The sequence below is a fragment of the Gavia stellata genome, chromosome 17, assembly GCF_030936135.1.
Source record: "Gavia stellata isolate bGavSte3 chromosome 17, bGavSte3.hap2, whole genome shotgun sequence".
Taxonomy (NCBI): Eukaryota; Metazoa; Chordata; class Aves; order Gaviiformes; family Gaviidae; genus Gavia; species Gavia stellata.
In genome coordinates, this window is record NC_082610.1 from 5349206 (window position 1) to 5361837 (window position 12632).

The 12632-nt window shown below is 40.2% G+C and overlaps 1 protein-coding gene across 1 annotated transcript in view; it reads left to right on the top strand.

Annotated features, from left to right (window-relative positions):
* Nucleotides 1-591: 591 nt before the first annotated feature.
* PRMT3 (protein arginine methyltransferase 3) overlaps nucleotides 592-12632 on the top strand; it is a 60494-nt gene continuing 48453 nt past the window's right edge. The window contains exons 1-6 of the mRNA XM_059825811.1: nucleotides 592-710; nucleotides 1419-1501; nucleotides 2909-2958; nucleotides 4189-4291; nucleotides 6043-6196; nucleotides 9645-9786. Coding sequence (XP_059681794.1) covers nucleotides 616-710; nucleotides 1419-1501; nucleotides 2909-2958; nucleotides 4189-4291; nucleotides 6043-6196; nucleotides 9645-9786 — 627 coding nt within the window. The 5' untranslated portion in view covers nucleotides 592-615. The remainder of the gene's footprint in view (nucleotides 711-1418; nucleotides 1502-2908; nucleotides 2959-4188; nucleotides 4292-6042; nucleotides 6197-9644; nucleotides 9787-12632) is intronic.

The following is a 12632-nucleotide window of genomic DNA, read 5'->3' on the forward strand; positions in this document are numbered from 1 at the left end:
CGCTATTTGTGAGAAACACGGCTGCCAGCCACCTGTCAAGCGCGCTAAGTACGATTCCAACTCCACGCAGAAATAATCTCTTATATTTCAGGCTGGCTGAGGGTGTGACCTTTTATCCATCCGCCTGGTTTTCCTTTCTGTGAGGCTACCAGGCATTAACAGCGGGGGCTGCCTCAGCGAGGGGCGTGCGGATTGAAGGAGAGCTGCAGCCTCACCCTGCTCCACGGCTCGGCCCCCACAAGATGGCGCCGGCCCCCCCTCACTGCGGCGGCGGGCGGTGGCGCCGCTCCCGCGCGTTTGAAATAACAACGCTCGGTAACGCCATTCCCCGCAACCGGAGGGCCCCGCCAGGCGGCGCGCTAACCCTTTTGGGCCCACCCCTCCGCGCTGACGTAGGGGGCGGGGCGGCCTCCCGGAAGCGGCGCACGTGGGGCGGCGGCGGCGGGTCCATGGCCTCCCGGGTGGCGGGCGCTGCTTCCGCAGGTGGGTGTCTGGGCGCGCGCCGCTTCTCCTTCCTCCTCTCCTCTTCCCCCCGCCGCCGGTCAGTAACCGTCCCCTGCTGTGGACTCCACAGGGGCCGGCGGGCCGCTCGCTGAGGAGGAGGAGGAGGAGAAGATGCCCGAGTTGTCCGATGGTGAGGAGGCCTGGGAGGAGGAGGAGGAGGAAGGCGCCGCCGAGGGCCTGCGGACCCGCTGCCTCTTCTGCGACAGGTGTGGTGGCGGGGGGAGCCCCACGGGCCGCTGTCGTTGTCCCCGCGCTGCCCCCGCCCGGCCGAGGGACCTCGTGGGGCGCGGTCGTAGCCGCGGAGCCCCTGGGAGAAGGGGGGCCGGGGAGCCAGCGCCCATCCCCGGCCTGCGGGAGGCAGCCGCGTCAGAAAAATAAGTAATACGTAGTTTGTAACAGCGCTCTGTAGCTTGTTGATCTCGTATATGGTCTCTCTAGAGCCAAAGGTCTGTTAAGTCCAGGCTAAAGGAGGGGGTAACGTGGAAAGCAGCTAATTCCCCTCTCCCCGCCCCGGAGCAGTATGGAAGCTTCTCCTGAATTCTCTCTGTCGTCATTTTCATCGTCAGTAAATAGATGAGAGGCTTTACTTCGATGCAGCACATCTGGCAGTTCTTAGATTTCAGGTTTAACGTTGTCTTTGCTCTCAAGGAGCTTTTGAAAGTTAACAGGGTTCGTGGTTTTATCAGAGTTTTTGCATTTATTACCTTTTGTCACGAAACGTTTTGTAAACAAGGTAAAAGCTTCTTTGTGAGGTATGCAAGTAAGCGGGTGCCTGTTTGTCCTTTCTCAAAGGCCGAAATGATGTGTTCTGAATGCGTTACCGAGCAGGTCAGAATAGAGCATACAAAACTCTTAGGAGCGTTATAACTTTTAAACGTGTCAATACTGCGTATTTAATAATTTGTTATTTACAGGTTGTTTAGTTCTGCTGAAGATGTTTTCTCGCACTGCAACATAGAGCATCAGTTTAATGTTTGTGATGTGATCAAGAAACATGGTGAGTTTTTTTCATATCTTGTCATATCTTTTCATACCTTTTGCGTATCAGCATCTTGTTTAACGTAAATTGTGAAGATTAGCTTGTTTCTAACAGGTTTCCTGGTTGTAGCTGACGATTTCAAGATTGAATGAGATAAGCTATTCTAGAAAAATGTTTATGCTGGTCGCTTCCCGTATGCTTTATCTACTGATGAAGTTCTTGGCCCGGTAACCAAAGTAAGATTGGTCTTTGCTGGCTTGTGCTGAGTCCCCACTGCCTACCTGATCGACCTGAGCCAGCCCACCATACACTGGATATGAGCTATTTACCTGATCTGTTGGGAGCTCTTGTCCGACTAATGACAGTGTCGTTGTGCTCAGGAGCTCAGCAGAGACCAAAGTGGATGTATACACCTAGAGATCAAGTAACTGGGCTGTACCGCTGGTGTCTTTTAAGGGCTTGTTTGCAGTCGTGGCTTACGTTCCTTCAGGTGATCACAGAAGGGTACACCCTCCAACATCTGTTTCGTTCTTTCCAAGTGAAGCATAAGGTTGGCTTTCACTTGAAGTTGCCACCTGTTTAGACCAAGATGGTGCCTGAAGGAAGGTATACAGAGAAGGATGTATGAGAAGTGAGTGGCTTTGGAAGAGGTAGGTAAGTGCTGAACTACTGAGTCTGAAATCCGTATTTTACTGCATATAGATGAAAACTGAAAGTAGGGGAACAGCATTGGAGAAATACAATTGTAAGAGTGGGCACTGAAAAGGAGAGAGAGAGAGGTAAGGGGATGGAAACCACATGAAGCATTTAGAAATCTGCATGTAAAATTGTAAGATCTGGTCTGTTTTCTGTATAAAATCCACCGGAGAAAGTATTTTGAGTTTACACAGTATCCTTGGCATTCTCATAGAAGAGTACCTAATTGTATTTAAACTACTATTATTTCTGAGCAAGGTGGCAGTTTTAAATCAATATTGGTGTGTATTCTTGATGAGTAGGATCATCAGTTGCAATTGATGAGTAGGATCAATTTGTATTTTCTTAAGCAGAAAGCTAAAATTATGAACAAAGGAGCACAACACCTAAAATACCAGCAAGGTAGCTAGTAGGAGATAAATGGGGCTATCCTGATGTAGTTGCTCGCCAAATGAATGAAATCGCTGTTCGTAAGCCACGTTCCATTCTTAATTTGCAGCAAATGTATTTGTCTTGAGGGTGAGAATTTCCTGGTTTAATCCTAAAAGAGAATAAAAATGTAAATAGCAAACTTAAGACAGGAAGACTGCACTAGATAATGGTGTACACCCCAAGGGGAAGCTGGTCAAATGAACAAAGAATTAGTATTTGTATCATTGTAAAATGCTTGTGGGTTTTCTGTAATGCAAGCTTTCTCTCTTTTTTTTTTTCTCTTTCCTTTCTTTTCAGGACTTGATTTTTATGGATACGTTAAACTAATAAACTTTGTTAGATTAAAGGTAGGTGTGCCACATACTACTTCTGTAATCTACGTCTGGAGAATGGGAAAATCAAGATGCTGTGCTTTCAATATGCCCTTTTTTAATAACTGTTTGAAATTTCGTATCATATTTCTAGAGATAAGAAATCCTGGGGATTAAAATAGCTATTGATTTGGTTTACGTAGATGTGAAGTTGTTTTCATTTTCAATATATTTAATTAACGGGAGTTTCAGTGTTTCCAGAAGAGGGTGTTCAGACTTGCAGAAAGACCACGCTATGTAGTATCATGTTTTGTTAATTCCTGTTGGCCTTTGACTCTGCTGTCTCGCTTCAGTAATGGGTTCACTTCTTGATAACTGAATTTTCTCAGTCCTTGCATGCATGTTGGTGTAAAAGAGTCTTTCCTGGGGATGTGAGCTGGCCAGACCCCAACTGCACTGTTAGTAAGGACAACACTTGATCCCTTAGGTCACAGAACCTAAAATTAATCTCGGCTAAAATCATACCAGAATCAGGAAAGCTGATGAGAACTTACAGTTTTAAGTTAGGCCTGGGTATTTTTTGTACCTTCTGTGACTTTGAAGTATGTTCCCTAAAAGTTTAGGTTTAGGCTCACTGCCATCTTAGGTAATTAAGCATTTTTTACTTAAATCTTCAAATCTTAAATCCTTAAATAGTTATTTAAGGCATAAGTAGCTATGCAGAGTAAACACAGAAATGGAAAAACTGAAGTCTGGAATATGACCTCTCCTTTCCTAATGAGGTGTTAACTGGCTGGATGCAAACAGGAGAGAATATAGGATTTCTGACATTTGTCCGTACAGCACTGTTTGTGTAAAAATACTTGGCACGGTTAGTATCTTGGCTTTGTCTATTAGCCCTGTTGTAAGCTATGGGTCTGACCCGGTCAAACACCTGAGCAGACTTGGTTCCTGATAGCAGTGTAATCCTAAAAGTATCCTTCAATGTCTATTAGTCTGTTGTGCTTTACCGCTTGTACTGAATTCCTTGATCCTGTAGTTTCCTGGGCTTTGGGACCCAGACCAACTCACAGGTGTAGTTTTATGCTATTCCCTGGTTACCATGGTTGTAGTGTCAGTATGCTAAGGTGAGTATTTGTTGTGTAACAGTACCCCGTTTATTTTAATGGGTGGAAGAATAGATCTTTGCCTTATTTTCTTGAATGAAATGGAAGGGCTGGTGTTTTCAAAGAAACTGAGCTTACATGTTCTTCTCCTTCTGCCTAGAAACCAACAGCAGCATATATCAGTTCTCTTAACAGCCCACTGCCTTGGGAAGGAGAGGGATATTTGAAACCAGAGCTGGAAGATGATCTCCTACTTCAGTTCGGTAAATAAGTATGTTTCAGTATGACCGTACTGCGTTGTGGGGTAAATGCGGTATTGGCAGAGTTCCTGTCATACGAAGCGTCATCGCTATTATTCAGTTGACTTACGTATATGAGAAAGTCCACGTACTAGCTGAAGTCATGATAGTAAGTCACACTCTAAAATTTTTTCCACGTGTTATATATTTGTTTTTAATGGCTGAGATTTCTATAGCCCTGTTTTATCATCTGCATTCACCTACTGTAGATAAGACGTTCATAGCGGAGATGCTGTGTGTCGTAATTAAGCAGGTCAAAGAGGCATTCCACCCAAACTTTATTGGAAGATTTATGAAGCTTTTAAAGCTTTGGAATGTAGGTATTTAAAATCAGATGCGTTAATTAAAAAATGTATGCTATAAGTAAGGAGCAAGTAGCTTGTCGTGCTGAAAATATCTTCGCCTTTTATATAGCTTCTATTTTGGACCAACCTGGTGTAAGATACTACACTTGCATAGAAGAGTTCTGCTTCTTTAGCAGTTTGAGCGATCAGTACCAGCAGCCTTAGTTTCTCTCTCACGACAGTTCATCAGATGGTATTGAGAGGAATCAGTTTGACTTTTGAACGTATTTTTGCTGCCCATAATCCTCCCACTCTCTTCCTATTTTGCAGTTGACTGTACATCTTTCTTTCACCTAAACCATAAGGTACTTAGGGCTTGTGGATTTTTTCTTCTCTGTACAGTCTGGAATGCGGTTTTGCCCTTTTCTAAGCAAGCCCTGCTGCATGATAGTAGAGATAATGCGTGGTAGAGGACATTGGTTGGTTACTTCAGGGATTTCACATTTCACCGTATCGGCTCCTGCCTAATGTGTGCTCTTTGACCAAGCTGTAGACTTTTGAGATGCTTTGAGGTGCCATTGCAGTTGCTAAAGAGTTATGGGGAAGATCTGAACATCTGAAATCTTATTTTAAGTATCTGTGCTTTGTTTCAGTCTCATGGGCCAAATAGTCTTCTGTGATTAAAAGGAATAGATATGTGGTATTTTTAATGAGGTCTTTTACATAATAAGCTGGCAGTAACTTCTTACTATATCTAAAAACACAGTAGCACCATTTTTTTATCCATTGACATCTGTTGAAATCAGCAGCTGAATTTGGCAAGAGGTGAATGGGACCTAGTGCTGAGTCTGAGTTTTGGTAGTTAAAAAGCAGTATTTCATCTGGATTGATTCTGCTTACGCTCTTTTGAGTTTTGTGTGTTCATAAGCTTTATAAAGGCCCAAGGAATTGGTTTGAAAGTTAAGAGTTACTGTCTTTTTATTTTTATATATATTTATATAAATATAAAAATTAATTAAGAAATTTTAAATTTATATACCCTCTTACCTTTTACCATTGCCATTAACAGCCCTTTTGGCCTCAGAATAATATAACTGGAAAAATAGAGGATAGGACTGTAATTAAGTTAATTACAGTCTAAACCTAACGTCTCTCTTACTGATAATCAAACATTGGTATTTAAAGAAGCCTGAATTCTGGATTTATTTGCTTGGCTAACTTAGAGCTTGCTTCGAGCATACTTGCTTTTACTGAGTAGTATTGTGTTCTGCGGTTAGTCCTATCAAATTCAGCGATGCTTCTTGTAAAAACAACCTACTTTTACAAATTGTCTAAAGACGGAAATAGCAACACTGAAAACATCATATGTTTATGAGCTGCTGCGAAGCAACATGTGACTGATAGGTGTTTCTTTTCTCCCCATTTCATCAGATATAGAAGATCTTTGCGAACCTGCAAACGTTTTGCCTTCTAATGGTTTAAACGATACCGTGATGCTCCTTGAACAGTTAAAACATGCAGAACACAGAGCAAAACTCGCAGAAGCAGCCTTGGCTAGAGCACAAGATGATCTTCAAAAAATGAAGTAAGTGTTTGAACTGAAGTTTGGGGGTTTTTTTTATTTAATGTGTTTTGGGTGGGATGAGATGTTCATGTTTAAAGACCAGTAGAAATTCAAAGAAGTGGTAGAATGTAACTACAGAGTAAAACTCGTGACTTGTGTTGGGACTGTAGGTTTCACTTTTCTCTTGTAGATGATTAGCAAACATCTTGTAGATGATCACTAAAAACTGCACAAAACCTGCACAAATTGAAAGAGCAAATTATGCTTAGGAAAGCTAAATAAGCCTATGGCCCACAAATACGTATTTTGGTTCAGACCACTCTTTGTATTTCAGATACTTTTCCGTTAGTCCTTTAAGTATGAATTTAAACATCGAAGACGTACACAGTGGAGAAGAGGGAGGTATTGACAAATTAAATACGGGACTCTAAACGTTTTGAGAGATGGCTCCAAACATTGATTGTTAGCAGTAGAATCCAGTTACAGTTTAGAGAAGCCCTCAGTAAAATGAATAAACCGACTTTTCAGCTACTTATATTTTCAGTCTCAGGTATGCGTTCTATTAGTAAGAATATTCGGTGCATCGCCATCAGGGCATCCCCATAGCTGTATATGCTACATCTAAATCTTGAGGTCTTCAAAATATGGATTGATGAAGCTCATGGATAAAATGGGAACATAAACTTGGTTTTGGGTCACATAGAATTAAACCCTGTACAAACATGTCATTTCAAGATCATGCTGATTGGGCAGCGTGAAGAACTGAAATTGTATTTAAGAGACTTGAAAAAAAATTCACATTCTTTTGTGGAAAAGTGAAGCGGCAAAAACCCTGTTTTGAAAAATACACTTGAGGGTTTGTTGTACGTTTTGAGAGTATGCGCTTGATGTTATTAGTAACTAAGTACACCAAATTAAATTCATGTATTTGTTCAAATCCTACCAGCTGTGAGCAATTATACATGTCAAAAATGAACAGTATTGTCTTCAGCTGGGTTTTAACTTTCGCGAATTGTACTTTATAGTGTACAGTATTTTTCTGATATCATCGTGTACATTATGCATTAATTCATCATAAACAATAAGAATGAGAGAAATTTGTCACCGTACTTGGGAAACGTGGGTGTTCTTCTGTATGCCATCTTGTCTTACTCTTGTTCCCTTGCTTTTCATTTAAAAGAAAGAGAAGTGCTTTCAGGTCATCAGTTGCAATTTCTTTTCAGCTCTCTCAACTTCAGTCAGGCTTATATAGATTTCTCTTTGAGGTTGGTATATCAAATTATCTGCTGTTCTGAAAGGGAGCCTTTAATTTTTCTTTGTCAATGCATGCTCTTCAATTCAGCAGGGATTGTCTGGCAGTAAAACTAGGCAGATGTAGATCTGATGAAGCAGTACAGTTTTAAATTGTAGACACATGAACCAGTTGCATTGTAGTAGTCTACATGCTGTAATTCATAGTGATACTGATTCATGCTGGAGGTTACTCCAGTAAAGGAGATCGTCTACAGATGTTTCCTTGAAGGTCAACCTCTGTGAAATAAAAATAGCTTGTAAGTCTGATGTGGAGCGAGAATAGTGTACAGGACCTTGATCTACAGTAACCTGTTTTTCTATTGTTTTCTGTCATGGAAATAGGTTTATACCAGTATTTAGCAGGCTGTTTGGCTGACTTTGACTTCTGGAGTAAAAAAAGCTAGATCCAGGAGCTTTCGCATGCTATACCTGTCTACGGAGACTTCTTGGGAGACTAAGTAACTAACTTCCTTCAGTTGCAACATGACTTCATTCTGCAGGTCTTGCTCTCTAAGATGCGGAAAAAATATTTCAGTTTTTTTAATGACTGCCTGTTCAGGATCGGTCATGCAGCTCCCTGGACATTTTTGCCTTCTGAGCCCTGGAAAAATAGTATGAGGACACCCACTAGTTGAGCATGAAATAATTTCTGTGGAAAAGTTTTTCAAGCTTGCTAGACTATGTAGACTTGTTGAATTAAGAGAATTGAAAGGGATACTATGTAAAGACGGGTAGCTGGAGGCCTAGTGACCTTATTTTTTTCCCCCTACAAATGGTGACAGTTCTATACATCAGGTCACCTTTAGCATGAGATAAAATTTAGAAGGCACGCTCTTAAATCTCTATATCCTGAATTTTTTCATCTATGTCCTGTTTAGAGATGATGGGTTTTGGTTTCACTTAACTCCCCTTTTCTTGGTTAAAAAGGCAAGAGGGCAGCTTTGTCTCTAGAGTTTGTTGGGTACTTGCATTGCATGCACAGGCTGGAGGAACTAGTGGCTGAATCCATTTTAAATAATTATAGATATAAAATCGGGCTTAAATCTTACAAAATGCTAATTATACTTAATTGTATGTCAGAGAATCTATGTTTTGTAAGTTTCAATTTTTATCGCTTTCATATTTATCTAAAAGTAAGGAAAATGCCAACTGCCATGGTAAAGAGCAATATGAAAAACAAGATCCAGACCTTATCTGTATGTCAGCAAGTATAGGAAGTTTCTGATGTTGACAAACTTGTACTACGAATTCCCTTACCACCTTCTCTTCCCCGTCCAAGCTAGTTAAGCATAGAAGTATTTGGCGTGTCAGGACTGAAATAGTATTTTTGGGTTTGTTGTTCCTTAGGATGGTACTGGTAGTGAGATGTTACCTACAGCTTCTATACATTAAATTCCTATTTAAGAAAGTATGACCACTGTTGAAGGTGAGCTTTGGCTGCTTTGGAGTGGTCTAGGATGCAAGCTTTGCTGCTGTTGGACTGTAAACCTTGGAGGAATGTTGTCTGGCTGAAGCATGTTTGCTTTGTCACTTCATTGTGGATACAGTACGAGCTGTTTGCTTGTTTTAATTGTGTTTTCATGATAAAATCCTTGATTTATGTATTTTGTCATCAAAACTGCTTTGAGAAATGAGAAGAGAACATGCGTATTGGGAATGCAAGGCCATGGAGGAGGAAGAATAAGCAGCATGAAACTAAAGTAATAAATTGAATTTTAAGCTCTGGTTTGTTTCCACCCTAATGCTTCAGTTTTAACGTACTTTTTCTTCTACCTCCCACTAGTCCCGCAGCGTTGTATGGTTTGTAGCTCTTGTGCTGTTTATTGTATCGAGTCCACATCCGCATTACGTAGCGGAAAACACGTGTCATTTTGACCACTGTGCTACTAGTGAGGGCAAAATAGAAAATTCCTCCTTAAAAAGCGATATGGAGTCCGAATCTTCAAGGCTGATGCTCGCTGCTTGCAAGCAGAAGGCAGGCAGTCGCTGCAGGCGGGTGGCAGAGCGAGGGCAGCGGTGCGGCAGGAGCCCGCAGAGGGAGGTTGTGCATCCTGAAAGCCGGTCCCAGGGCTGGGTTCCTCGCCTCTGTCAAGCCCCTTCTCCCCCCCCACTACCCCCACCTCCTTTTCATGGTCCCGTAAACATGTCTCAAGGGTCTATTTCAAATTGGTTACAGACAATTTGCACGGGATTTTGTGATGAACGCCGATGTCGGAAGCAGCTCGTCATCCAGCGCCATTGCAGACCTTCAGGAGGATGAGGATGGTGTTTACTTCAGCTCCTATGGGCATTATGGGATACACGAAGAGATGCTAAAGGTTAGAAAGTCATCTCAGCTGCATCTTAGTAGGACTAAAGAGGAAAGGTGGAATGAAGTGGGCTGTGTGCCCATAAATAGACTGCAGAGCAGCTGCATTTTTAACCCTTTCTATACATGATGGTTTTTTCCTAGGAGTTGGGTTAAGAGAACTTTTTCCAGCTTTATTTCCTTTGTATAAATTTGGTTTACTCTATGGGAAGCATTAGGAACATAAAATCACTTACTCTACAGATATGCTTGAAGGTACGTTACAGTATCTGTACCACAACCTTACTTTGCCAAAAGTGGCTTTTTCCTGGGTGCTTAAAAGATAAAGAATAAAACATTGTACAGACAGTGAATATTTTTCTTTAGTTTATATTTTCCTAACCATTGAAATTTGTCAGGGAAAACTACTTCTCAAGTATTGTGGTTTCCTATTGCATTAGGTGAACAGAAATGGTTGATATTTGGGCACAGTTCAGTGTATTGATAACATGACATTGAACAGCTGGAAAAGTTGTGTGCTCCTTTTATATGATAAAGATAAAACAATTAAGGCTTAGAACTCTTCAAAGGCAAACCTGTGTATGCCCTTTTAACTCTCAAAAAACCAAACACAAACCCAACAACTTACAATTGACGTGAAAATCAAAATCTCTTACAGCTTCCTTTCAGAGAAAGTGTCGTAGTTGTAGTACTCATAAACAGTTTTATCATTTTAAGACAGAAATAAGTAAAATTCCTGCTTAACGTAGAGATAGAATATGGAGTTGTGAAGTGACTTTGTCCATACGGGTACCATATAAAGTTTTCTGCTTTGTAAATCATTTAGTGGCCCCAGTGTAGAAATACACATGAATCTGTGTTAGGAGTAGTGTAAGCATGAGGTTAATTTTAAGGGGGAGTGGATTTCACAGAAGCACAGAGATGTCTGCCAAGGTGGAGGAATGTTTTCCAAAATGTATAGTCTAGAGAAATTTACGTAAAGTCTTGAAGACGCTGGTATTGCAGTTGTATAAAGGTGTCATTTGAGATGTTAGAGGTTATAAGGTGAGGAAGCCTTTCTGTTTGCTAATAGAGTTCGTAATAATTCTGCATTCCTGCACAAGGAGATAGGTACAAAATTGTATTTTATTGGTTTCAGGGAATGTTTGTCAGAATGCTTTTAAGAAGACTTTTGACTTTGCTAAGCACAGGAAAGCAATTGATTTTTATCATGTGCAGTGAATTTTTTCTTATATGCTAGGCATTCACTTTGTTTTTTTTTAATGTCTACCTTGTTTATGTAAATATAGTGGCTTGCTACATTGAAATTTTTAAGAAAGGAGTCTTGCTGTCTGAATTGTAAGTCTGTTTCTGACACTGTTGAGGTTTTTTTTCGTACTTCAGAAATGGGGGAAGAGTGTTGTTGGCTAGTGATTCCCTTGTTCTGTTTTTTTTCTGGAGAATTCCTTGACTCATCTTAATAAATGTAAAAACAAAACAAAAGCATTACATTGCAATGGCGAGTGAGAGAATGAAATTGATGAATAGAGAGACCTGAAGTGAATGACCATGGTTCACTCGAGCAGCAGTGCATATAGTAGAGACAGCAGCTAGAATTATATTGATTAAGTTGGGGCAGTGCTGAGGCAATGCGAGTGGGCAGGATGTACGGCTGAAAGCTTTCCAGCTGACTGCTTTCTCGATTGATGCTGAACCTTCTGATTTTTTTTTAAACTTTTTTGGTCGTTTCAGCAAATTCTATTATATATTGCAATAGAGGTGAAGTACTAAAAATAGTTGCTCTGAATATAAGGTAGTAAACCGATATGATTTTAAAGGATCCCAATTTTTTTATTTGTGTTAATTATGTATGATTTTTAAAGTACAATTTTCTAAAATAATCCTTAACTGTTTCTTTGGGCTCTGTGTGTCTGTGTGTGATAATGCTCCTAAACTTAAAACTGGATTTTAGGTTTTTCAGGCCTCAAAATTATTTGTTTTGTCTCCAGAATTTTTATGAGCATCTCCTTTGTTCTCAGTCCCTGTTTTTTGATCTTGTTTTTCTAATAAAATAGACTTTGTTCTTTCTCACTGGAGAAAATTTCTTTAGTTTCTGTATTGTTTCTAAAAATTCTTACCTGCCCTAGTAGAAAAATGTTAAATATAAACAGTTGGATTTTATATTTCAGTATTATTTGTAGACTTGACTTTACTAGATAGAAATTGCTTACATTTTTTCTTTTACTTTGCTCTAACACTTGAACTGCAACAGCAATTCCAAAACCTATACTTGGCTGTCAATTTGCGTACTTGCTGATGCATATTAAGAGAATCAATGTTTTAATATATTAGCTTGCTGGTAGATTGAGCTATACTGCTAGCTTTCATATACTAAGATTCTATAAACGTTTAGTTATATGCTTGAAAACATTCCAGCTTCTCAAGTCATGTTGTATTACAGTTAAATTTATTTGTTTATTTTATTGGGCTTTGATAAAATGGGCTGTACAGCTTTAATTACTAGCTTGTCGTCAGGTTGGCAAATTTGCAGTTTGTTCAGAAATAGAAAAGGTTAATCTGATCCGTAACTGTTTTTGAAGGAATCTGTGTGTCACAGTAGTGTCGGAGAATAAAATTATATGAGACATTTTATGAGCTTGTGACTCAAATTTTTACCGTTTTATAGAAGCTTGTCATGTAAAGTTGATGCAGTATTGTTATTCTCTTACTGCTGTTCCTGGAAAGTGGTGAGGAGGTATGAAGAACTTTGAAACATCCAAAATCAAATGCAGCAGATCAGAAAAGCGTAAGCTAATTTCTTGATTTTCCTCCAGAGGCTCTGCTGGCTTCGCTTGCAAAGGCAATAAATTCTGCAAC